General features: G+C 35.9%; 1 protein-coding gene and 2 long non-coding RNA genes across 5 annotated transcripts; 1 reads left to right on the forward strand and 2 right to left on the reverse strand.

Moving 5' to 3' along the window:
- Positions 1-1940: 1940 nt before the first annotated feature.
- Positions 1941-3961, forward strand: LOC118480616. Its single transcript, XR_004863575.1, has 3 exons — positions 1941-2091; positions 2473-3047; positions 3557-3961. It is a non-coding gene; the product is annotated as an uncharacterized LOC118480616 (long non-coding RNA).
- A 2895-nt stretch (positions 3962-6856) lies between these two features.
- On the reverse strand, positions 6857-24294 carry LOC110921064 (cytochrome b561 domain-containing protein At4g18260). Of its 2 annotated transcripts, none has more exons than XM_022165340.2 (4): positions 24107-24294; positions 23825-23989; positions 8259-8407; positions 6857-7767 (listed from the first exon to the last, which is right to left on the reverse strand). In XM_022165340.2, exons 1-4 carry the CDS (start codon positions 24260-24262, stop codon positions 7368-7370), a joined length of 870 nt encoding a protein of 289 aa, XP_022021032.1. In that variant the 5' UTR covers positions 24263-24294; the 3' UTR covers positions 6857-7367. The 2 variants fall into 2 exon arrangements, with proteins under 2 accessions (XP_022021032.1, XP_022021024.1); XM_022165332.2 differs by having other exon boundaries at positions 8259-8416.
- A 798-nt stretch (positions 24295-25092) lies between these two features.
- On the reverse strand, positions 25093-27075 carry LOC110921078. Of its 2 annotated transcripts, none has more exons than XR_002582149.2 (4): positions 26770-27075; positions 26616-26682; positions 25529-25824; positions 25093-25443 (listed from the first exon to the last, which is right to left on the reverse strand). It is a non-coding gene; the product is annotated as an uncharacterized LOC110921078 (long non-coding RNA). The 2 variants fall into 2 exon arrangements; XR_002582150.2 differs by having other exon boundaries at positions 26616-26679; positions 26770-27074.
- Between the last annotated feature and the right edge of the window lie 200 nt (positions 27076-27275).

The raw sequence follows: 27275 nt of genomic DNA on the forward strand, positions 1-27275 counted from the left end.
TCGCTGTTGTAAACAAGGCGTGATGAATAGGAATGGCGTCCGTATGAGCGAGATCAACATGATAATGTGGTTTAAAGATCCCAAGTTTTGAACGAGTAGTCATCGGATGAGAGGGTAGAGGAGGTGGGACCGGGATGGATGTAGTTTGTTGGACTAAAACAGGTTCGGTTTAATGGGTTGGAGAGGATTCAACAGGATGATCCATAGCTGGAACATGGGCTTGATCCAAAATGGATTCGGTGGAGTGGATTGGGGCTGGAACAGTTACTACGGGGTATGAGAGGGTTGCAGCGGAAAGATGTGGGATGGAGTGGAAGCTTCATTATGGGTATGGGCCGAAGAAGGAACAGATTGGGCTGAAGGAGAAGAGCTGCTTGGACCAGGAAAGGATCGAGTGGTGGCAATGGTGGCTTTTAAAAAAAGGAGCAGTGATATAAGAAGGTGTGTCGTGTGAGGTGGTATCAACAGTGGATTGTTTTTTAGAAGGGGTAGATAGGGTAATGTCATGAGAAGAAATATCCAAAAAAGTGGACACCTCAAGTGAATCAATAGATTTGATATTGACGGATCCGGTATTAAGAGGAAAATATTGTTCATTAAAGTGAGCATGCCGAGTAACATAGATGCGTGAGGTGCACGGATCAAGACAACGATAGCCCTTGTATTTGGATCAATACCCAATAAAAATACACAGTATACTTAGAGGTGATAATTTACTTTTAGCATAATCACGTAAGTACGGAAAAACACGACACCCAAAAACATGGAAAGATGTATAATTGGGTAGTGTATAATATAGTAACTCGAATGGAGATTTCCCATTTAAAATCGTGGATGGTAAACGATTGATTATAAAAACCGCTGAAGAAAAAGAGTCAACCCAATATTTAGTAGGAAGTTTAGCTTGAAAAAGCATAGCCAATCCAGTTTCAACAATGTGCTGATGTTTTGGTTTAACCCGACCATTTTGTTGCGGGGTGTACGGGCATGACATGCGATGTAAGGTACCATTATGTGAAAACAAGTGGTGAACACGATGATTAGTGAACTTGGTTCCACCATCACTTTGAAAAAAAATTATTTTGGTAGAGAATTGTGTTTGAACAAAAGGTATGAAAATAGATAAAGCATCAAAGAATTCTGATTTTGCATGTAATGGATATAACCAGGTCTCTGATACCATGAATGAACTGTTAATGTATCTTATTGAATGAAATCTTTGGAGTACAGAAAAAAATATATAGACATGAAAAATACGTCTAGAACCCTAAAGAAATACAGTTATACAAATCTAACATAATGGAATACATAAAGACATTATCTAACATCCTTTAAATAAGGGCTAGGATTATAAGAATTGAAGGAATTTTCAGGTCATTCAAGAAACCCTCTTTCTTAATTGTTAAAAATCAAATCCAGTACTTTGATAAGAATGACTAATGAGAGAGTGTTCGTTGAAGAACTCTTTGAAGAATAAACTAGCGAAAAAAATAATGTTGCCTATTTTGAGTATAAATATGTGTGCTTGCAGGCTGATATGTATTCTTTGACAATATTTTGAAATAGTTGTTATGTAATTGCTAGTTACTTATATACCCTCAATAGTGTTAAGTAAAATGAAAACTAGAACTCTAGAAGCTAGGCAGGGGCGGATTTATAGCCAACTCGGGGGTTCCTAGGAACCTGTTCGGTTCGTATTTTATAGTGTTAATCTATATAAAGACTTCTGAAGGAACCCTTTAAAGTTTTATGAGGGAACCTTATAAACAAATCTGAAGATGGTCCATTGGTATGTATGCGCGCATATTAAACCTCAGATCATGTGTTCGAGTCTGGTAAAAGCTGGTTTTTTTGCGTTTTTTTCTCCTAAAAATGATTTTAGGGTTTAGTAACTTATTACTTATCCGCCCTGGGTGTCGCCCCTGCAATCAAACCCAAACAAAACACGCACACTAAACTGAAGAACTGAAAACCCTTAAGCCGGCCATCGTTCGTCTCCAGCCACGTGCCACCATTCGTCTCCACCCACAGTCGTGCGCTCTCCACCTCACCATTCCTTTCCTGATTCCTTTCAATCACACAAATTTATAGGTAATTACATTGCTTTTCATTGATAATTCCATGTGAAAATGGTTGTGAAACCTAGGGTTTAGATTTGTGCTTTTTTAATTGGTTGTTGAATTCTTCCATGTTTGTTTTATATTAAAAACTTGTGTTTTTTTGTTCAAGTTAATTGCGTAATTTGTGCTTTTTTGTTCAAGTTAATTACTTAATTTTTGCTTTTTTGAGCTTTGGAGTTTTAACAAAATGATGCTTGTTTGTGTACGTTTCGGTTCATGATCGTTGATTAGTAACTTTGTAATCTTTGAAACTTATTGTTTGATATTTAGGTAATATGCAAAGGGGAATTTCAGGTATTTTCTAAAGGAAACTATCAAATGTTAAATCATCATCTTTGTAATTGTTTTGTAGAAGAAGTGTTAAAGAAGATATTTGAAGAACTTGGTGATGATGTCTTTTCTATATTAGTTGATGAATCGAGAGATATTTCTAGAAAGGAACAAATGGCTGTGGTTTTGAGGTATGTTGATAAATTAGGATTTGTGAAGGAGCATTTTATCGGTCTTGTTCATGTTAAAGAAACAACCGCTTTATCCAGGGGTGGATTTTACTTTTGATGAAAAGACGATCTTATTGATGAACTCGGCCACTACATTCGTAATGTGAAAAAAGATAGTCGATTTAACAACTTGAATGGGATAAGTTATCTTGCCAAAAAGATGGTGAAAACAAGAAAACACATTGATTATCAATTGGTTTATTGATTAATGAAGTTGTCACTAGTTTTACCGGTTGCAATGGCAAGCGTTGAAAGAAGTTTTTCTTTAATGAAGCATGTAAAAACGGAATTACGTAATAGGATGGGTGACGGATACATGAACGATTCTTGCATTTGCTACGTTGAAAGAGAGTTTTTACAACAAATTTCTATCGAGAATGTAATGCAACATTTTCAAAAGATGAAACCTCGTAGGGAACAACTTTAGGTATGCTTTTTATTTTATTCGTAAAGACTATCTCATTTATGTTTCGTTTTTTTTTTAATTTATGATGACGATGTTTTTTTCATTATTGTATCGTATTTTTATTATGTTATGAACCTTGCCCGACACGAATTGTCGAACCGTTCCGTATTTTTTTATGTTTGGACATATGATATTGGAACACTTAAAAAAAGTGAATCCTTTGGAAAAAAATTCCTGGATGTGTCACTAAAGCTAGGTTTAAGTATGATTCAAATCTTTAATATATTACTTTTTGTTTAATCTAGTTGTTTTGGTTTGTAACGTGGTATGTCACTTACCATGTATCATGTATGTTAAAGATATGTTTTTTCTTCTGTCTGGAGTAAGTCTTAATTTAACTTGGTTGGTCACTTCATATGCTAATCACGATTTGTATTCTTTTATTACAATTGGGGTTTCTCTCCTTTCAACAGTAAAATTTTGAAGTTTTTGAAACATACGAACCTGTTCTTACTTATGTGTCTTTGCAGCAGGACATTGAGCTATATATTCTATATTTTTGTTGATACGCGGAAATTCAGTGAAGTAGTGATGGAGGCAAAAGCAGCAGGTTACACTGAACCAGACCCTAGAGATGATCTTGTTGGGGAACCAGGTGATAATCCTTACTAGAGAATGTGGTCTAAATCTTGAACTTTCAGATATCACTATTTCAAAGCCTTGTGCCAGATCCAATAAAGGTGAGGAGTTTACGTTTATCCAACCAAGCCTCTGGAAAAACATATCTTGTTTATGAAGATGAGAGAAAAGGGATGGTGATTTGTAGTTTATTTTAAAAGAAAACTAATTTTAAAATAACTAAAATGATCAAAAAGCCCTCACATGCCTTGCATGTAAGGGGTGTTAACCAGAAAAACAAATGAAGTTAATATGAAAGGTATACCTTGTATCAAAACATGAACATATAGGTTGTTTTTTTTCGGATTTTAAAGTGAAAGGTATGGTGTGCACTTTAAAGTGAAACGCATGTTTTTGGCGGCTTTTAAATCTTCACATTTTGTACCATAGATTTAAGTACGTAATTTTTATCAATTTTGGGATCCTTAAAAGGTGACGATTTAAAGTAGTTATTTTAGTTGATTGTATTGTAGAGTATCCCTTGAGTGAGGTCTCCTTTTTTTTTTAGCGGCAAATTTGGATCACTGACGGACCACTAAAGTATCATCGTGCCACGAGCGAAACCACCCCGATCATATCCATCTCCACTAGGCAATAATGTCTATACATTAATTCAGGAGAAACCCCAATAAATATGGGAAAAACACCCATTGTGGGAATCGAACCTAAGATTTATCGGTCCCAAAGCTTTATCCCACCCCAAGATGCCACTAGGCTATAAACCCATAGACTGTTGGATTTATATGTACGGGTTCGATAAGTCAACGCTGCTGACCGAGCTATGACCCGTAAGAGTTACACCTTGAGTAACCGAACATTAAATCCACTTAACTTGATTAGCTGGTGACCACGAACAATTAACGGAACAAAATATATAATTATCTAGAATAATTATATATCCATGAAAAACGGGATTTATTATTTATACGGGTTATAAATAATATAACGTTTAATTACTTATTTAATTAAACTTTGTTTCTCGGGCTTAGTATCGCTTTTGGGCTTGTACTAGACGCGTTGGGCTTTAGTGGCCTAAGAGATAATTAGGGTTATTAATCTAATCTATACTATATAATAAAAGAAACCATTTTGGGGACACTTGTCATCATATTAGGCCATGTTTTATAGATATGTATTGTTTTAGTTTAATCTTTTCTAATTAATTATAGATAATCCTCCTACTAAATATTATTTAGTTTAATTTCTTATGGATAATTATTATTTAGTTTAATCTCCTTCTCATTTATAATATTATTTATTTAACTAATAGAGTAAATTACAATTTTGGCCCCTATGGTTATATCACTTTTACTCTTTTAGCCCAAAAAGAATTTTTAACATCTGAGCCCCCAACGTCTTTTTTCTAATCTTTTTGGCCCCTGACGTCTTTTTTTCTAACACTTTTGGCCCCTAACATTTAATGGATGGGGTTAGTGTTAAGGGCCAAAAGGGTTAGAAAAAAAGACGTTGGGGGCTCAGATGTTAAAAAATTCTTTTTTGGGCTAAAAGGGTAAAAGTGATATAACCACAGGGGCCAAAATCTTTTTTTCTAACACTTTTGGCCCCTAACATTTAATGGATGGGGTTAATGGATGGGGTTAGTGTTAAGGGCCAAAAGGGTTAGAAAAAAAGACGTTGGGGGCTCAGATGTTAAAAAATTCTTTTTTGGGCTAAAAGGGTAAAAGTGATATAACCACAGGGGCCAAAATCGTAATTTACTCTAACTAATATTATTTATCACTTATACATTTACGGAGTTTTAAATAATGGGTTAAATTTATTGACACTTCGTTAACAAATTTTGATACAACAAAATAATCTATTTATATCAATCTAAATTTTTATCTATACTATACTATATAATAAAACATTAATGTGTAATACATGTCGTTCATTGTAGGTATTTATTTTATGATTTTCTCGCCTTACTTCCAAACTTATCTTATAGTAATTAAATAAATAAATGAATAATGAGCTAATAATAAATTTTATCCTACTTTAAATTTCGAATATCATTTTTCTATTTTTCTAATAAAATATTATCTGAAATTGTAAATTTTTAATTTAAAACATTTTAAATAAAACAAATTATTTATCACGAAAACCAAACTTTATATTAATGTATTAAATATTTTTATTTTCACTATACAAAATTACATTTACTAACTTTTTTTTATTATTTGGTATATAAAATTACATTTATTTAACTCGTGTAATAAATGAGAGTTTTTAAAGATGTATTATTATTTGGTAAACAATATTACATTTATTCAACCCGTGTAATACATGTGGTTTTAAAGATATAACTTTTTTATTTGGTATATAAAATTATATTAATTCAACCCGTACAATATGGTTCTTATATATATAACTTTTTATTATTTAATATAAAATTATATTTATTCAACACGTGCAATAGAGGAAGTTTTTAAATATATACTGTTTTATTATTTAGTATATAAATTTATTTACTTAACCCGTGTAATACACGGGGTTATAACCTAGTATATATATATATATATATATATATATATATATATATATACATATTATTAATAACTCTAATTAAAATATACAAATTAGGCATTACAGCCGTGAGAGAGAAAAAGAGAAAAGGGATTCCTTTTCTTTGCCGCCACCAAGCAAACGATGCCGCCCCCTTTTTCTATTTCTCGCGATTCCTTGTTCCGCAAGCCACACACTCGGTTACCGTATTCGTGTTCTAGCACTCGTTCGTTGTACCTTGGTGTCTCACACGGTTAATTATTAACCACAAGGGTATAATTTTTCTCATCGGTAGATTAAATATTTTATGTATCGTATTTGCATGTTTGTAACCATGATCCTGTTCGATTCACTTTTGGTGTTGATTATTTATATTTATTTCGCTGCGTTTTCATTAATTATATATTTAATTAATAAAATATGTCAAACCCGTTTTGATAAAAAAAAAAAAGTAAAATTAACACCACTGAATCCCAACATAGACATGCATACGAATCGAATTCCCATAAATATTTCCCTGATATATGATCTACTTTAAAAATTGTTGCTTACTAAAGGATTACTTTAATTTCGCCAAATGAACTCCATATTGTTATTTTTTTTCATTTATTCAACTGTAACTCATCCCTGGTACCATTTGTTTTGCATTCAAGCATATACAATCTTATTAACTTTTCTTAAAGGACACAAAAAGTTGTTCTTCCTAGCTTCACCTCTACTATCCAATATATACAAATCTACACACACAGTTACCAAAATCAAACATTATGGCAATTCCAAGTGCAGTAGAGAAAACAAACCTTTTTTATTTCTAGGTGTCCTAGAGATTTTATACGCATTTATAGATTTTTTTTATAACATGTTTGACAAATACGGACTCACAGCCGCTAAGGTGACAAGCAAACTTGCCTTGAGTTCGTTGGTCAAAATAGCAAACTCGATCCTTCATTCTATCGAGAACCATAAGTTCGCTTGCTAGAGCTAGACTAGCGAACTCAAAAGATTCCATTGAGTTTGCTACCCTTCATCCTATTTGTCAAACATGTTTATAAAACCTACTAGAAATGCTTATGAAATAGTTAGAAGACCTAGAAATGAAAAAGAATATATTGAAATAAAAAAGAAAAGAAGCCCGGCCTAATGAATAAGTTTATTTATTTAAGTTACTTGAAATAGTTTCTTCAAGGCATTGCTTTTGGCGAAGTAATTCCCTAATGAATTACTATTCCTTGACGATTGACTATTCTTTGACGATTGACGTGATAACACCTCCTTTTGATTGTCAACTTCATCAGAACATATCACCATGACTGGTTCATCAACTTTTGTTCCTCCTTGTTTTTGCATGTAAATGTAATCCCATTTTTCTTGGAAAAGGTAGAAAAATGCCATGAAAGAGACCTCAACTGTGAAGAGTATACTCCAAAGCCTAGCATTCATGGATGTTCTTTTGTGATATGCTTTTAGACCTGTGTAAGTGTTCAAGATCCCAACTAGTGAAATCATTGTCCCGAAAATCCAGTGGAAAACGTACCAAACCGTCCGCCTATTCGTTCCCCTGGGAAACAAGGCTCAAATTGTTATTGTTTGCCACCATGATGTTTTTGGCTGTAATTAACAAAACAATTGATACACCACAAAACAAATGAGTATTACTAACGCTCATTAATTCGTCGGTAATGGCCGTAGGTAATATTTCCAAATTCCAACAGAGATTATCGATGAACTTTTTAGCGATTAGACGAAAGATTTTTCATGATGATAAAAAAAAGAAGTATATAATTTTTGTTTAACCAAGCTAAGGGACTTAAAATATAAAAAGAAAAAGTAGATATTTCTACAGATGAATTTTAAAATTTGTTTTTAGGCGACAGATCGAATCCGTTGTTAAATATCATGCATAACAATAAAAAGTTTATTTTCTTCCAACTTTATCTTCGTCGATCAAAAAAAAGTGTTTTTATTCTCTTTAATTACGTGGGATATGACAATATCCGTTAGTAATTAGCGACTGTCGATGATACTCTTTTGTTTAGCAATGATAAATACCTGTTAGGCCGGCAAAACCCAACCAGCATTTGCAGCAGGATGGCAGCATAAAGTGCCAAACCTATTTTCTGGTGAGTGTTGTTGAATGAGTTTTCGAAGCTCATTACAGAGAGGATAGCTCCAGCACATGCAAGGAGCACTCCAAGTACCTTGACACACTTTGAAAAGTTAGAAAACTGATACCGACCAAAAAAATGTGTCAAGTTGTTCACAATTATTATAAGAAAAACGTCCCCTTTGAAAGTACAGACAAACTTATAAATTAATAAGTATATTTAAGCTTACAATTGAAGATTATAATTGATCACATTATAATGACCAAACAACGCTAGATTTCTTATCATTAATTAGGGTGACTTTACGTGTCGTCAAAGTATGGTTTCTTAGTTTTATAAAAGATTATTATTATTGAAACTTTATCTAACCCGTAAAAATTTATATATACACATTTTAGAAACCATAAACGTTATTTATTAACTAAATGATAATGTAGCTTCTTCTTTGAGATATCAATTAACGCTGTCCTTCCACCAACTCTATTGACTATTATCTTTTACAACTTATACTATAATATTTTCTTTATTCTATTTTAAGATTAGCATATTTTATAAACTATTTTTGAGTTAATAAATATAATATAAATTTATAATTAAACTAACACATGTAAAAACAAAAATATAATCACGATGTGAATAACTGTGTTGATTCTTTAAAAATTTAATATCTTATTTATATTTTATAATTTAAGTATATATATAGGACCTAGATCACTTGAAAACTCTCTCGAGTTGTGAGAACTTTGAAATACGATTTTTTATATGTTTTTTAACCAAAATATGTATAATTGACTACTAAGAAATATGTAAATATTGAAAAAAAAAATGGTAGTGACTTTACATTTTTTAACAAAAACATGTATAATTGACTACTAAGAAATATGTAAAAATTGAAAAAAAAAATGGTAGTGAGTTTACATATGTGTAAGAAAACTTACGTAAAATAAATATCCATCAATTTACACAAAAATTACGCATGTGTATTTTTGTTTCACACTGGTGTAATTTTTTGCATATAATTTTGTTCTTTTTTATTTCAATTTTCCATAATAATAAGATAAAAATGGATACTTTAGCAAAAATAATAATCATAATAACAATAAAAATTTAAAAGAAAATGTTACATGGAGTTCTCACATATGTTTATATGCAAATCAAAGCTCCGAAAAAGATTTTATAAAATAATATATTTTTACATATAATAATATTTTTAAGGAGTTGCTTTTAATTATTTACTTATGGTTTCCTAGTGGTACCCACAATAAACTCAACCATATATATATATATATATATATATATATATATATATATGATTAGATTCAAGAATGAACACTAGTGTAGCTTGCGAACTGAGTGAACTAATCGTGGTCATACACGTGTGTAGATTAATGACCAGAATTTGATGTTGAAATACACTAGTGTATTTTACGATTTGATGATGAGATCCTGCCCATACACGTGTGTAGATCAATGGCCAGGATTTGTTCACTCAGTTCGCAAATACACTAGTGTTCACTCTAGAACTCCACCCTATATATATAGGGTAAGGTTCATGCGAGAACCACCTTTATTGCGAGAACCGCGAGAACCAATGTGAATACAACCTAAAATAGCGAAAAAAACCTAACCCCCCCCCCAAAAAAAAAAAAAAAAAACTAAACCCCTTTCCCCCCCCCCCCAAGCTAAAAACTAAACCCCTAAAAAAATCAAAAAAATCTAAAAAAATAAAAAAAAACACACACAAAAAAAAATTAATATTTTTTACATTAAAATCGCTACTTTTAGTAGCCAAAAAAATTTTTTAATTTAAAAAAAAAATTGCTACTAAAAGTAGCGATTTTTTTTATAAAAAATTATTAAAAAAAATTGTGTTTTTTTAGCTACCTTCTCCTATATATATACATATATATATATTGAAAGTGTATTGTATAATTGGGCTTAACGTACGTTTTAAATATATAACATACAGATTTTGGGTATACAAGATGAGGTTTTTTTGGAAAAAATGAGAGGTAAATTCTCATTTACATGAAAAAAAATATTTTGCATGTTAAAAAAACAATCCCATATTGAAAAAAAAAACAAGTCGCATGTTGGAAAAAAACAAATCGCATGTTGATTTAAAAAAAAAATCGCATGTTATATATTAAAAGCGTATGCAGTGCACGTTAAGCCCAATTGTACGTTAACCAACCCCTATATATATTTACGTATATATATGTTATCTATTAAAGACTAAAATTAGAAATTAAATAGGTTTTGATATTATTCAAGAATAGTTTATATACCCATCGCCATTAATGCTCTTGAAAACCGTAAAACCCCTCTTTTTAGGAAAACACGGTTATCAAGGCAGTAAGGGTGAGTGGGGAAACAGAAAGGGCTTCACGCGCGCGTAGGAACCACGATTGGCGACTCCCAATTAATGTTTGACGTCTGACACGGATGACAGCCTGTCACACAACCATCACACGTCAACATCACCACAGTACATTTTATCAACTTGTCTGCCACGAATCAAGCACTTTCAAAATTCAAATCATGAGAACTTCATCTTGAAGAAAAGAAATATCTTTTGAAAGAAGTTTGTTCATACCCTACGGCGAGCAACTTGTTCACTTCTCAAACAACAAAAGCGCACACTCCATTTTTATAGTCCAGTGCTCCACCTACTTGCCATTTGCGCATAGCAGCACCACTGGACTGGGGGACTTGAAAGGGTATGGTTCCAAAAACCCTGCGCAAGCGTATAAGACCATACCATAACTACATTCCAAAATCATCTTAAACAAAACCATGCGCGGCCGCGCAGTGGTTCTAAACAAGATTTGGAGAAATCAGTCCTCAATGACCATGCGCCGGAGAAAGAAATGACAAATATTCAACTAACACTCTTGCGCGGGCTCGCGCAAGAGTATAGTTAGGCTTGAAGATTTAAAAAATAAGTATTAAATATATCCACGCGCATGAAATCAGGATTGGAACAAAAGGAATCTTTTCTGTTATAACAGAATGACACGTGGCATGGGAGCAATAGTTTACAGCTGTAGATCTTCTAGAAGGCATTTAAAGACCATCGTGCACAATCCTCATTCGGTTATAACCAAATGTGACGTGGCAAAATCTGGGGCCTTCATTGAAGTCACGATGATGGCGACAATTTATATACAAATTTAGATCAAACCAATTTCCACGTGGCATCTCCCCAGCCGTTGATCAAGATCACGATCCGTGTGCATGGATGGGGAGATAACTAACGAATGGAAAAGATAATTCCGTTATTACCTCCGTTATATTTTTTGGCGCCAAACTTCGGTAATAAATATGAGAATTCAGGTACGATCTATTCATCTACTCTCACTTACTTTCACTCTTACTACTTCATCTTTTTTGAGATCATTGTACTTATTCTCACGCCGTAGGGTGGTCACGTAGATAACCTCCATTCTTCCCGTGGCGAGGCTAACGGCGTTTTTATTTTGCAGAGATTTCCGACGAAATAGTTCCTATCAGCAATCGCCAAGAGGATTAACACTTTTTTGCCGAAACCCTACCTCCCGATCTAATTGATTCCGGTCATTTAGATCCGGTGTTTCTTCAGCTACCAAAAACAAACAATGAAAGTGATGTATAGTGACTTCTGTTTTTCGTTCCCTTAATACTCATACGCGGACGTGTTTAACTTTTGTTACCAGAACCAGTTTTATTTTTATATTTTTCTATCCATCCGATTAGGTATCTATGTTTTTTTTTCATCACATATATCAAATCGGTACAATATTACAATGTAATTTTGTAATTCATAACTTTATGTTTTGTAACTTATACGGAATTCTTCCCATGCATCCCACTAGTTATAAATAATATTAACAAACATGTTTGTTCCGATAGTGCCTGTCAACAGCTACAGTAACTCTTTATTTTGATTTTCACTTTTACTCAATATAATCATTACGTCCGAACTTTTGATTCCGGTATGTTCGATACCATCATCCTAAGTTTCGTGATACTCCAATTGGTTTATTATTTGTTTCTCTATTGATTATTAGGTTCTCTATTTGTATGTATGAACATCATGTGCGTTTCTGAAAATACATATGTGGATTCATGTTAATCTATTTGTATGTTTTAATTTCATCACTCGTAATGTTCCATTTATTTTTGCAAGCACGAAAAGTTTTAGTTTGTTTTATATTGTTGTTTGACAACATTAAAAATAAAAATCTTTTAATATTATATGGGTTGATGATCTTCTAATGACAACGAATCAGTTTTTGGTCACCAAAACAAAATTAGAAAGCTAGAAAAGCTAATAAATGTGTTCTTTTGTGGGGCATGGTGTGAAATCAATGGATAACTAGATGCCCTATTACCGCTTATCACAAAACAAGGGGAATAACTAAAATGAATTTGATGGTAACTGCAATCTTTTTGCTGTTGTAAAATGACTTTGATGGAAGTTTTAACTAGTGATGATTGTGAAAGGGTGCATAAGGGATTGTAGTAATCGGTGATCGTTTAGTATAGTTCGCTACGGTATGTAAAACTCAAATCTGTGTGTGAAAATATTATTAAGGAAATGGAAGAATAAATCTGCCTAGTCAGTAAATTTGTGTTTAATTTCATGTTGATGGACTTTTCTTTTGTCGAAATTAGGGGATTATTTGGCGGTTCGAACGATGCAGGATCATGAATTTTGTATTGACTGTGAGTAAAGTCGGCTCTGTTTTGTGTGAACCTTTGTTTCTTTCCCTTATGCATATTTTCATCCATATGTACTGTTATTAATCCATAATTTGTTGGAGAGTGGTTTCGAAGTGGTAATCCTTGTCGACGATGAATAAAGAAAAGCTTTTATGGTGGTCATGTAGAGTCCTTGGCTATTGAGACAAGAAAACGATCACCGGAGACAATGATTTGGTGGATATCGTTGGAAATTTTAAAAAATGGCACACTAATATACTCACTGTTGGACCTGACAAAGAACCAACAAAGAAACCTAAAGCAGGTCTAGAGAAGAAACATATGAAGGTGATGATGATAAGAAGAAGCTATTAAAAATGGGTGAAACTTGCTGGATATGAGATCTATTATTTAGGTATTGTTTTATTTGCTGGAAATAAAATCTATTATTTACTCATAATTTGTATCATTCTTCTGATTGATGATTTTGATTTTTTTGAACGGCCAACAGAATCAATCCCAAGCACTCTGGGGGCACCCACTGGACCAAACGGAGTACTCCGAGAGTAACCCGAGTCCACCACCAATTCTGGGGAAAACTCGGTAACCCACCCGCCCGTAGGCACGACGGTGAAATTACCGGTAAAACCCGTTTGGCTCAAGGATCGAACCCAGGTTTCCCTGGGTCTCCTATCATTGTCCACCAATGTCTCACTCTGCACCAAATGAGAGTTGAACTTGCAGCTCTCAAGAGAAATTTAAGTCTTCCACCACTTGATCTAGATTAGTTTATATGAAGGATTAGATTAGTTTAAAAAATGCCATGGGTTTGGGATGGGTTTGTTATTAGGTGAAACTCGCATAGTTACTTGCACCTGTTTAGTATATTGAAGTTGTTAGAAACCATAAATATTTAATATTTCAAGTTGGTTTGAGTCGAGCTTAATATTGTGTTTTGGGAATTAGACATGTCAATGGGTAACTTTAACCACATAAAGCCATAAACGGGTATACCACAAACACGATGGGTTTGAGACTGAAAAACAACATTTGAAGATTAGGGTGGTTAACTCAATTGATCTCACGAGTGACTTTGAAGAGATCAAAGATAATAGTAAATTGGTTGTTTTATATATTTCATTCATGTTTATCATTAAAGTTTTTTTTTTTCTTTCAAATAGCTTAAATTACAGAAAATCCGCTTTCGGCGGGGCTCGAACCCTTTACTTCAAGGGGAGCAATGTGACACCCCGCGAAAACGCTTAACAAAACTAGCTTCCTCAGTGACTGTTTGCTAAATTTCGGGGCGAGATTCCTCTTCAAGTTGGGATGATGTCACAACTGAGCAGAACCCGCAACAATCCTGATTTCGCACCTCGTTTCTCTCACTTGGCGCTTGCCAAATTTCGGGACGAAATTTCTTTCAAGTTGGGGATGATGTGACAACCCGAACATTCAGGTTGGTATTATGTAATCACTCGCGGAACCATTCATACCGTTCATGCATTCCTTGGCCGTTTGGGCCTCTCCTCCCCTCGGCCCACATAGTGTGACACAAAACCCGTATACGTTTCAATGATGAATAATTAACAACATATTATGGTATGATAATCGGCCCAACACATTAATTAACAACATATTAGCCATATTATTGCATGATAATCGGCCCAACATAGGTATATTATTGTTTGATGATCAACACCTTCATGATTTCATTATTTAGCATCTTATCGGTTTGTTTAGAGAATGTGACCGGCCCAACTTCGAAATCCTTATAGGTTAGGAACATACGAATTATACTCTAAATCAAATTACGTTTAGTTTAAAACGATAACAAACCCTACCTTCCCCAAGAATACGTACGGCAGTAGATATCCCTCCCCCTCTCGTGACCATCTCCTTTATCGACAATTATGCAATCGGTATGTTCTTTCCATGATGTGATTTATATTAGTTGGTTATCTTAATCATGCGCGATCTATGAATAAAAGTTGTTGTGTGTCGATATGATCCAAGGAATTGTTGTAAGTTGTATTAATTCTAGACATGTATGATTATACTAGTATGTCGGCCATCATGTCACCTAACAAACAGAACATAATTAATTGATGCAGACCTCATTAATTAACATCAGAAAACATGTGATACATTACCTTTAAATTTGATTTATGGTAGTGATAGGGTTTTTGAGGTGTTAATCAGTTAGAGGACCAAGCAAGGGTCCAATAGGGGGCGGGTTGGTGTATTGTAATAATAGAGAATGGTGGTTGAATTAAGTCAAAAGGGGCAACTAGTAAAAGGGCGGCCATGTGGGGTTTGTGGTTTCGATGCAAACATATGAGTTTAGGAAATCATGTGAGATGCCATGTTAGTCAAACCCACCAACTTGTATCGGTCCAATAGAATTAAAGTGATTGAATATTAGTATGTGTGTGATGTATGTGGCGGCTACCATATTTGATCATGTGATCCCTTTATGTGCTTGATTTGATTGGTTATAAGGGGCGGTTTGGCTATTTCTAATAAATGATTTTTGATAAGGAACTAGAGGGGTAACATGCATATCATCAGGCCGAAGTGGGTATTGTATCTTGTGGGCTGTGATGTTAACTTGGGCTGCGGTGTGTGGACTTGCACCCTCCCACGGCGGTTGTATCTCGGCCCGTAAACACAGGCTCAATAGCCTAGTCTGATTTGGTTTGGGCCTGGTATGGTGGGGTTGGGTATAGTGTACGGTTTGGTAGTCATCCCGACAATGTGAATATTTTTCTATATTGCTTGGTGTATATATTTCATATGTAATTCGGTTAGGTAATTGATTTTAGGTGTACATGTATAGATTTATAAACTGAATATGGGCCGAAGCCTTGGTGGGCTGTATATGCATGATAATTGTTGGTTAGTGATAACGTGATGTTATTTGCTATGTGTCGGGTGTAGTATGAGTTTGTGATATGAACGTATACGTGAACCAACTATGTGTATGTGAATGGTAAATGAGCTGTTAATATGTGATGTTATGGTATATGGGTTTGAGATTTGAAGGTGTATATATAACTGGAATACTCGCTATAACTCGTGTGATAAAATGTGCCAAGCTTGTCCATACTTGCATAATAAAGATATGTGATCTATGTGAGTAAGTAACTGACTGGAACTGAAATCATACTAGGATTGGATTATTCAACTGATAAACAAAGTAATTAATCTTACCGAGCAAACCAAAGGTGAGTTCATTGCTCTTTTCTCAAGCATGGATCCCAGTGAAGGGTTAACGGGTAACGTTCCGATGAGGAATGCATGGGTAACGGGATGTTGGTTATTGTACTCTATTTTTCTATCACTGTAAGACCACTACATCTACCGGCACGTTGCTTGTAGGGCAACGGGGGTTATTAGTTGATAGCGCTATTAGGTTTGGCACCCTCACGACGTTCAAGGGGAACGGGCGTGAACTAATTACCTTAAAACATGACCAATGCTTTGATAGAGGCATTGGGGTTGGCAATCACATATCATATGGCCATTCGGTACTCGAGTAATAACAACATCAAAACGGCAAACATCATAACAACAAACAACATATCATTTTGTAAACTGTTTTACTCACATGACTGGTAACGCAACTTGGTAAACAAACGCAAACCTTGAACTCACCAGCGTAGTCTGACACACTTGTTTACATGCTTGTAGGTGATTACTGAAGGAACTTGGGAGCTTGCTGTCTGATGCTGCTGGAGTGGTTGTGGTCATAATAAACAGTTATCTTAATTTGCTTTTGATACATTACACATTGATACTTTTATGCTTCCGCTCAGTACTTTGGTTTTGATTTAACTTTCAAACGATACATTTCTTTCAATTGGGTATTTAATTACATTATTACTTGTGTTTGATATGATTAGTGGCTCTCTGTTGAATCGTTACGCCTCCATTAGGGACACGCCCTAGGTGGTAAATTGGGGGTGTGACAGTTTGGTATCAGAGCCACTAGTTATAGAGAACTCGGTTTTAAAAACGTTTTCATAAAACCAGACTATAACCGAATTGATCCAAATGATGACCATGACACTCAGCTTCAGACTGCAAGGTTCGTTCCTCCTTAGCTTATGCTCTCTATGCCTAGTAAACGTAACTATATATATATAGCATACACGATACGACATGGTAGGCATCATGACACATTGTTAGTGCAACATAACACTTGTATCTAGTCAATTTTAATCTTGTTGGTAGTGCTTATTTTGTGTTGATTGGAGTGGGAGAAACTTCAAACATAAGTTAAGAAGCATCGAGAGGAGCATGCAAACCGCCTTATTATCATGGGTGCACACATAATAATAACGCGTGGTGCATGCAAATCCCAATGAGGCTTAACGAGTGTAAGAGGGGTTCTTCCCTGTTTGTGTATGAACATGGTAGTTAATCGTCCCTAACGTGATAAACCTGAGTACTTTCCTCGTTTTCGACTCCTAAATTCGTTCCCTTCCCCTAATATAGAACCATGAGTGGACGAGGACACGGTCGCGGTAGCATCAACATGACTCAGGCTGAGTTAACAAATCTGATAAACACACGTGTGGCTGAGGCCCTGGCAGCCTACCAAGCTGCGCACCCAAACAACCAGCCTGCCTGTACGTTTAAAATGTTTATGGATTGCAAGCCACGGACCTTCAGTGGGACGGAAGGGGCTGTGGGACTACTGAGGTGGTTCGAGAAAGCTGAGTCAGTGTTCGCCATGTGCAACTGTCCCGTGGGGGACCGCGTGAAGTATGCGACGGGCACGCTTGAGGATGGTGCCTTAACCTGGTGGAATGCCCAGGTTCAGCTGCTGGGTATCGATGCAGCAAACGCCACTACTTGGGACGACTTCAAGGAATTAATGAGGGAGGAATACTGTCCTCGTGACGAGATACAGAAGCTAGAGAACGAGTATTACGATCTGAAACTGGTGGGGTCTGAGGTTGAAGCATATGTGAAGCGATCGTATGAGCTGGCTGATTTGTGTCCAAATTTGTCTCGACCTATGTCACGAAGGATCGAGTTATTCATCAAGGGGTTACCTCCACGAGTGAAGGGGCTGGTTACTGCCGTAAACCTCAATAACCTAACCCAGATTGTCCGGTTGACTCATAAGATTATTGATCAGGAGGTGGAAAGCGACTCACTGCCACCGCGTATTTCTAAAGCTACTACTGCCGCCACTACAGCCACTACTCCTGTCACTGATGGCAAACGCAAGTGGGGTGATATGGACAAAGCGTCCAACTCGATTCAGCCCCAAAAGAAGACAGACACGGGCAGTACTCGCAGCTTTAGCCAATCATCCTCAGCGAATCAAAATCAGAGGTCTTATGCCGGAAAGAAGCCTCAGTGTAGCAAATGTGGGTTTCATCATTATGGGCAGTGTGATCGGGTTTGTCGCAGGTGCGACAAGATAGGCCATGAGGCCAAGGATTGTAGGGCCCCTCAGCCAAAGCAGCAGCAGCAGACTCAGTCGAATCAGAGACAGCAAGGGCAACAAAACCAGGGAAATCAAAAAGGGTGCTTTCAGTGTGGTGATGAGGGTCATTTTAAGAGGGATTGCCCTCAGCTCAATCAGAATGCTGGCAACAACAACAATACTGGAAGCGGCAACAATGGGAACAATGGTGGGAACGGAGCACGTGGAAGGGTATTTACTATTGGCGCTGGGGAAGACTCGCAATGATGGTAATGTAGAGGCCGGTACGTCTTCTTTGAATAACCTTTTCTACTTCGGTTTTATTCGACTCTTGTTTCAATTGGAGTTTTGTGCCTTAGGAATTCAGTCGTTAGTTAGGACTGACTTCCACCCTCCTTGTAAATAAGCATGTAGTAGAACTGACTGATAGTAAATCAATAGAAGCTTCTCATGTTCTTTTTGGTTGTAAACTTGATCTCGTGGGTCAAGTGTTCGACATTGACCTACTTCCCAATACTCTTGTAAGTTCTGACATGATCCTGGTTATCTATGTATCAAGCAGAGAATTCTCTGCAAAAAGAAAATCGTGCGTTCCCTCTCCCCAGTGGGGAATCCTTATCAGTTTAAGATCATCGTGGTGGTGCCGTTGTTGGCATTGTCATCGTCCTTGCAGCTTTTGAAACCCAACCCTACAACACGCGGAGCATCGCTTCTATCCGCGGGTACCGATGATCGCTAGATGGAACTTCCGAACGAACACGGGATTAGGAGAACTATACCCACGCATCCCTGTAGACGAACCTTATCACTTTCACTTGTCATCGCTGCTAGAAGTGAAGCAGTCACAGTTACACGCATATGTCGTTTTGCAACACTAACCTTTACCCACCAAACTCTGTTTTGGACAAATGATACACTCACGCGGCCGCAATGTGACGAACCTCCCTGTTGTGCCATGCCGCCATGCACCACTACTGGAAATTACTTCTAGACAACAAATTTGCTGACCAAATCCTTCGAATGTTTAATGGACCCCTGTTTCGCTCGATTCTTTGTACGAACCTCATTAATCCTCTGTTTCATTGATTGGCAACTGATATAACAACACGCTAACCACCATACCATGATCTCCACTGATCACAAGATTAGCCCCAGGCGTTGTAAAGTATCTATAGATCGAGTTCGACAGAACTTACTTTAAACCATTGTTTTAGATCAATTTTCGGGACGAAAATTCTTTCAAGTTGGGGATGATGTGAGACCCCGCGAAAACGCTTAACAAAACTAGCTTCCTCAGTGACTGTTTGCTAAATTTCGGGGCGAGATTCCTCTTCAAGTTGGGATGATGTCACAACTGAGCAGAACCCGCAACAATCCTGATTTCGCACCTCGTTTCTCTCACTTGGCGCTTGCCAAATTTCGGGACGAAATTTCTTTCAAGTTGGGGATGATGTGACAACCCGAACATTCAGGTTGGTATTATGTAATCACTCGCGGAACCATTCATACCGTTCATGCATTCCTTGGCCGTTTGGGCCTCTCCTCCCCTCGGCCCACATAGTGTGACACAAAACCCGTATACGTTTCAATGATGAATAATTAACAACATATTATGGTATGATAATCGGCCCAACACATTAATTAACAACATATTAGCCATATTATTGCATGATAATCGGCCCAACATAGGTATATTATTGTTTGATGATCAACACCTTCATGATTTCATTATTTAGCATCTTATCGGTTTGTTTAGAGAATGTGACCGGCCCAACTTCGAAATCCTTATAGGTTAGGAACATACGAATTATACTCTAAATCAAATTACGTTTAGTTTAAAACGATAACAAACCCTACCTTCCCCAAGAATACGTACGGCAGTAGATATCCCTCCCCCTCTCGTGACCATCTCCTTTATCGACAATTCTGCAATCGGTATGTTCTTTCCATGATGTGATTTATATTAGTTGGTTATCTTAATCATGCGCGATCTATGAATAAAAGTTGTTGTGTGTCGATATGATCCAAGGAATTGTTGTAAGTTGTATTAATTCTAGACATGTATGATTATACTAGTATGTCGGCCATCATGTCACCTAACAAACAGAACATAATTAATTGATGCAGACCTCATTAATTAACATCAGAAAACATGTGATACATTACCTTTAAATTTGATTTATGGTAGTGATAGGGTTTTTGAGGTGTTAATCAGTTAGAGGACCAAGCAAGGGTCCAATAGGGGGCGGGTTGGTGTATTGTAATAATAGAGAATGGTGGTTGAATTAAGTCAAAAGGGGCAACTAGTAAAAGGGCGGCCATGTGGGGTTTGTGGTTTCGATGCAAACATATGAGTTTAGGAAATCATGTGAGATGCCATGTTAGTCAAACCCACCAACTTGTATCGGTCCAATAGAATTAAAGTGATTGAATATTAGTATGTGTGTGATGTATGTGGCGGCTACCATATTTGATCATGTGATCCCTTTATGTGCTTGATTTGATTGGTTATAAGGGGCGGTTTGGCTATTTCTAATAAATGATTTTTGATAAGGAACTAGAGGGGTAACATGCATATCATCAGGCCGAAGTGGGTATTGTATCTTGTGGGCTGTGATGTTAACTTGGGCTGCGGTGTGTGGACTTGCACCCTCCCACGGCGGTTGTATCTCGGCCCGTAAACACAGGCTCAATAGCCTAGTCTGATTTGGTTTGGGCCTGGTATGGTGGGGTTGGGTATAGTGTACGGTTTGGTAGTCATCCCGACAATGTGAATATTTTTCTATATTGCTTGGTGTATATATTTCATATGTAATTCGGTTAGGTAATTGATTTTAGGTGTACATGTATAGATTTATAAACTGAATATGGGCCGAAGCCTTGGTGGGCTGTATATGCATGATAATTGTTGGTTAGTGATAACGTGATGTTATTTGCTATGTGTCGGGTGTAGTATGAGTTTGTGATATGAACGTATACGTGAACCAACTATGTGTATGTGAATGGTAAATGAGCTGTTAATATGTGATGTTATGGTATATGGGTTTGAGATTTGAAGGTGTATATATAACTGGAATACTCGCTATAACTCGTGTGATAAAATGTGCCAAGCTTGTCCATACTTGCATAATAAAGATATGTGATCTATGTGAGTAAGTAACTGACTGGAACTGAAATCATACTAGGATTGGATTATTCAACTGATAAACAAAGTAATTAATCTTACCGAGCAAACCAAAGGTGAGTTCATTGCTCTTTTCTCAAGCATGGATCCCAGTGAAGGGTTAACGGGTAACGTTCCGATGAGGAATGCATGGGTAACGGGATGTTGGTTATTGTACTCTATTTTTCTATCACTGTAAGACCACTACATCTACCGGCACGTTGCTTGTAGGGCAACGGGGGTTATTAATTGATAGCGCTATTAGGTTTGGCACCCTCACGACGTTCAAGGGGAACGGGCGTGAACTAATTACCTTAAAACATGACCAATGCTTTGATAGAGGCATTGGGGTTGGCAATCACATATCAGATGGCCATTCGGTACTCGAGTAATAACAACATCAAAACGGCAAACATCATAACAACAAACAACATATCATTTTGTAAACTGTTTTACTCACATGACTGGTAACGCAACTTGGTAAACAAACGCAAACCTTGAACTCACCAGCGTAGTCTGACACACTTGTTTACATGCTTGTAGGTGATTACTGAAGGAACTTGGGAGCTTGCTGTCTGATGCTGCTGGAGTGGTTGTGGTCATAATAAACAGTTATCTTAATTTGCTTTTGATACATTACACATTGATACTTTTATGCTTCCGCTCAGTACTTTGGTTTTGATTTAACTTTCAAACGATACATTTCTTTCAATTGGGTATTTAATTACATTATTACTTGTGTTTGATATGATTAGTGGCTCTCTGTTGAATCGTTACGCCTCCATTAGGGACACGCCCTAGGTGGTAAATTGGGGGTGTGACAAGCAACACCTTAACTACAATGACTTTGCCAATTGGACTCAACCTCCCACCCTATCATTTAAGTTATTTAGTTTGTTTAAAAGTCGAAGTCAGGTTATTATATAAACCTGACAATAGCATATGATTTTGTTGTTGTCATTGTTTGGTGTAAGCTAGGGGTAACACAACAAGAAAAATAATGTTTTTAATCATATCTCGTCGCAATGCGCATGCTGACGTCAACTCGTTATATACATAATAAAACCATTTCATTTTGTTAAAACTAATACAAACATATATATATATATATATATATATAGTGAAGGGTTCAAATGAGAAGAAATTCTTTGTAAGAAGAAAAAAGAAGAAACTTCAACCAATAGGAATGCTTTATTAGACTTCATTTAATATTTGTACTTAATGTAACTATAAGGTATATTAGTAAATTTACATACATCATTAATTGGTAGTTTCATCTTTAATAACTAACTATATTAAATTTGTAACTTATTTTTAAGATATATATTTTTCACAAAAAATAAATATAAAAATTCATTTATAGTGTAGGATAAATAAGAGGCGTGTAGGATAAATTACGAGTTGTGTAGGATAAATTTCAATATGTGTAGGATAAATTTCGAATTGTGTAGGATAACTTTTGATGTGTGTAGGCAAAAATATTTAGTGCGGAGGATTATAGTCTTAATGACTAATTAATTAGTCAAACATAATAATAAATAAGATAAGAAAAAAACTACTTAATGTTTTACAATTGTACCCTTTTATTCTTTTTCTTCTCAATAAAAATTTATTCTCAAATGAACCTTCCCCTATATATATATATATATATATATATATATATATATATAAAAGATAAGTAAATGCCTAATTCATTTTTACTTATATCAGTAAGTGTTGCTAAATGTACCCCTCATATATTATCCGTCTCACATCACTGAGGATATATTCAATAAGGAGGATATATTCAATAGAGGTGGTATGTCTAGCTACATCCTTTATAATTTAGGCATAGATAATCCCTACCAACCCTTGTAAAGCTACGATTACATACAAGGTAGCGCCTACTTATTATAGTTAAGAGACCAAAAGAAAGTTTGCAATGTTGATTAAAGGTAATGTTATAGATCTGCCTAGAATACATATATTTGTGGGCTCAATATTTATCACCACTTCTCTCTTTCCATATAAAAAGTTGAACTTTTTATTCCAAATTCTACCAATACATGATTAAAGTGAAGCAATGATGATATGGCAAAAAAGATGAAAACTTTAAATGATAAAAGCATGTGATATTAAACAAGCAATGCCCATTTCCAAATTGTCTTTCTTCTAAAGTGTAGTGGGGAAATCTAATCTTTATTGTTATAACAAAACAATATAATTTAACAAGAAAACTCACCTGCAGAATAGCATGAATGTATATGACTGCTTTAAGTTTTCTGGGGCTGCATTCTTCTTTATTCACTGTTCTTATTATAATTACACCAAGAGGCATCAAAAACCCCATGGAAGCCCACAACAGAATTCCATGAAGTTTTATATCGAATATAAGACGGGAATTCATCTGCGTATATAATCGATCATTCAGTAAGCTTTATGAATATATTCTTTCTGAAATACCAACACCGGCAAAGTGAATTTGAAAACAAAGAAGATTTAGCTAGAGGATTGATTTTAATACCTTGTGTTGATCAAAATCTTGTTTGATGAATTTGTGAGGGATAATGAGATGGTTTTCATTAGATGAACACACTCCTAAAGGTAGGAGATAAAGTGCTACTATGCTTGCGGGCATAGATGAAAGAAACACTTTTTTAAATTCATGCATAGTGATCATCACTTGCTCACCAACTATCTTGCAGTTCTATATATGCTTGAGATTTGACAAAATCTCCCCCCCCCCCCCTCTATATAAAGAAGAATGATCTGTAAGGAACCACACTTTATTGCGAGAACCGCATAAACCAATGTGAACACAACCAAAATTACCTAAAAAGTCTAAAAAACACACAAAAAATTTTTTTATATATTTTTTATTAAAAATCGCTACTTTTCGTCAATAAAAATTTTTTTAGACGAAAACTAACGATTTTTTATAAAAAAAATATTTTGTGTGCTTTTTAGATTTTTTAGGTTTTTGGGGGTTTAACTTTATGGTTTAGTTTTTAACATTTAGCTTGTGTGTGTGTGTGGGGGGGGGGGTAGGTTTTTTTTTTAGGTTTTTAGGGGGGGTTTAGGTTTATGGTTTAGTTTTTAGCATTTATTTTGGATGGCGGGTTAGGCTTTTGGGGGATGGGGTTAGCTTTTTTATGTTTTTGGGGGGTGAGGTGGGATGGGGGGTTAGGTTTTTTTAGGTTTTGGATGGTGTAGTGAGTTTATTTTATTGTGTTCACATTGATTCTTGCGGTTTTCACAATAAAGGTGGTTATCGCATAAACCCTATCCTGTATGTATACCAACTCTATCTAATAGGTTTGTAACTTTATACCATTATTGATCAAAACATGTTGCTGAGCCAAAGAGTTTGAATGGGGAAAAGCAAAAAGAGAAATATTATAATCATGCGAGTGTCAAAAACTCCATCATGTCACTACAATATTTATTATAACTAGGATTTAAACCTCGCGCGTGCTTCGCGGCGCGCAGGCGGTCAAAATAATTACTGTGTTCAAAACTCGATAACATTTATGTTCCATTTGTGCAAAACATGAACTCCATACATAAAAGTATAAAACAAAACAAAACAACCCATCCCATCAAACAAATTCGCATCACCGTCGCCTGTCCACTTGATCATCATCATCCGACATTGTCGCACCCGTTCCTTCAACCATCATCATCATCAAACAACATGAACAAATATCAAACCGAAATGCAAACCAACAAAGCCACAAAACCTGTCAAGCTCTTTAACGACTGCTTGATCTGCCAAAATGCGATAACAGTTTCCATAGCGTGAACACGAACATGTTGTTGCAGTTGCTCTTTAAAAGAACAAAGCAACAGAACATAATGAGTCTGCATTATAGCACAAATAAAAAATCAATCAGTTTCAATTTTCAAACCATAACAATAGAACAAACTCGCAATCTTTTACTCGTACCATGAATTGATCAAGCTCCTTATCATCACCAAGATTACCACCCTGCCCACCGAGACCCCCGAATACTTCGCGACAACATGCTGTGACTGCGCCAGCTGTGCATCGATCCTGGGCAGCTGATCCACGGGAGTCGCAATTCGCAAACAAGACACGTAAGCCAACAACTGCTCGTCAAGCGAGTGTGACAGTACCTCGGCTTTGTATCGAGCATTTTGCCAGTTTACAGCCGCTTCACCGCCGCCGTCGCCGCCACCTACCTCACTATCTCCCAGCTCACCTACCCCATTATTATCCACCTGTATACAGTCACAAAATCCCATAAGAATAGTCTTAATGTAGGCCAAAACTAAATGTTTCTATCAATAGTTTAAACACAGGCTTAAACTCTATATTAGTGTATCACAATTACATAATGTCTCTACTAATAACAACATCAACACTAGTTAATGAAACAAAAAACTAATAAACTCTTTACACAGATCCAAAATCCACAACAATTACATAATTTCTCTACTGATTAATTACAAATCAAACTTTTTTAACTTTCTATTAATAAAAATTAAACTTTTTTAAGAATTAATACTAAAAAATAACGTAATATAGTAAAATTTTAGTTTTTTTAACTTTAGTCATTATTTATGCTCCAGTAGCGTATCTCCCCATCCCCGTCACACGAACAGAGGAGGTCGTCTTTGTTCGGGTGAAAATCCAATGACATCACAGATGCAGAATGTCCCATAAAGGTACGCAGAGAAAAACCAGGCGTTCTTCTACTCTTACCCGACCCATATATGTATTCGTGTCGTGTCGAACCCATTTAAAATCTTGTCGTGTTTCGCGTCGACCGTTTAGTCTTCGTTTATGAACATGAGTAATAACTATTGACTTTGTAACAATTTAAACAATCAATTACTCTTCTCAATTTTTTTTTTTTTTTTGTGATTCTGTTATTTAATTAATTGTTTTTGTTTCTTTATCTCTCATTCCAAATTTCAATGGGTTTATATATTTAACTTAACTACAATCCGATGCACACATTAGATCAAAGTGTATGGGTTCTAATGGTTTGTGAGTGTTGTGTGCTTACCTGTTCACCGGAATCTTCGCCTGCCCGTTCACCGAATCCTCGCCGGAAACTCACCGGACGTTACCTACTGATCCAATCAACATTAGTCGTTGGATTAAGGTTCAGGGACAGCCGATCTAACCAAATAGCGAACATGCAATAGTAAAGGGCTTACCGGAAGTTGATTGAAACCCTAACCGCTTGACCGTCATCAGTGTAAGAGCCGGCGCAACATCCGATCTAGCATACCTCCGGCTGTCGTCTCTCCTCCGATCTCTTTCCTCCGGCCGTTGTTTGTCTTCCTTCCTTCTCTTATCCGATCTCTCTCTTTCCTCCGGCCGTCGTTTGCAGCATTCTCTCGCTCTGAGGCGGTGGAGTACTCCCTGCTCTAACATCTATCTCTCTGTATCACATATGTGAGATGAAGGATAGGTATCAGGAGGTGGAAAGTAAAATGGTATGAAAACCCTAACATGCTCTGCGGCTACTGTTTATTCAGTTTCTTTTTTATCATATATAGATTTCATGCATTGTTTTTTTTTTTTTTTCACACTACTTGGAATAAGTATATACTTTGTAATATTGTATGTACTTATAAACATCTAAATGTGCGAAAAATAATAAGCTAAAAAAGTCGCATGCATATAGTTGAAGAGAAAATGATCATTAAATATGCAAATT

Source organism: Helianthus annuus, chromosome 1 (assembly GCF_002127325.2).
Source record: "Helianthus annuus cultivar XRQ/B chromosome 1, HanXRQr2.0-SUNRISE, whole genome shotgun sequence".
NCBI lineage: Eukaryota > Viridiplantae > Streptophyta > Magnoliopsida > Asterales > Asteraceae > Helianthus > Helianthus annuus.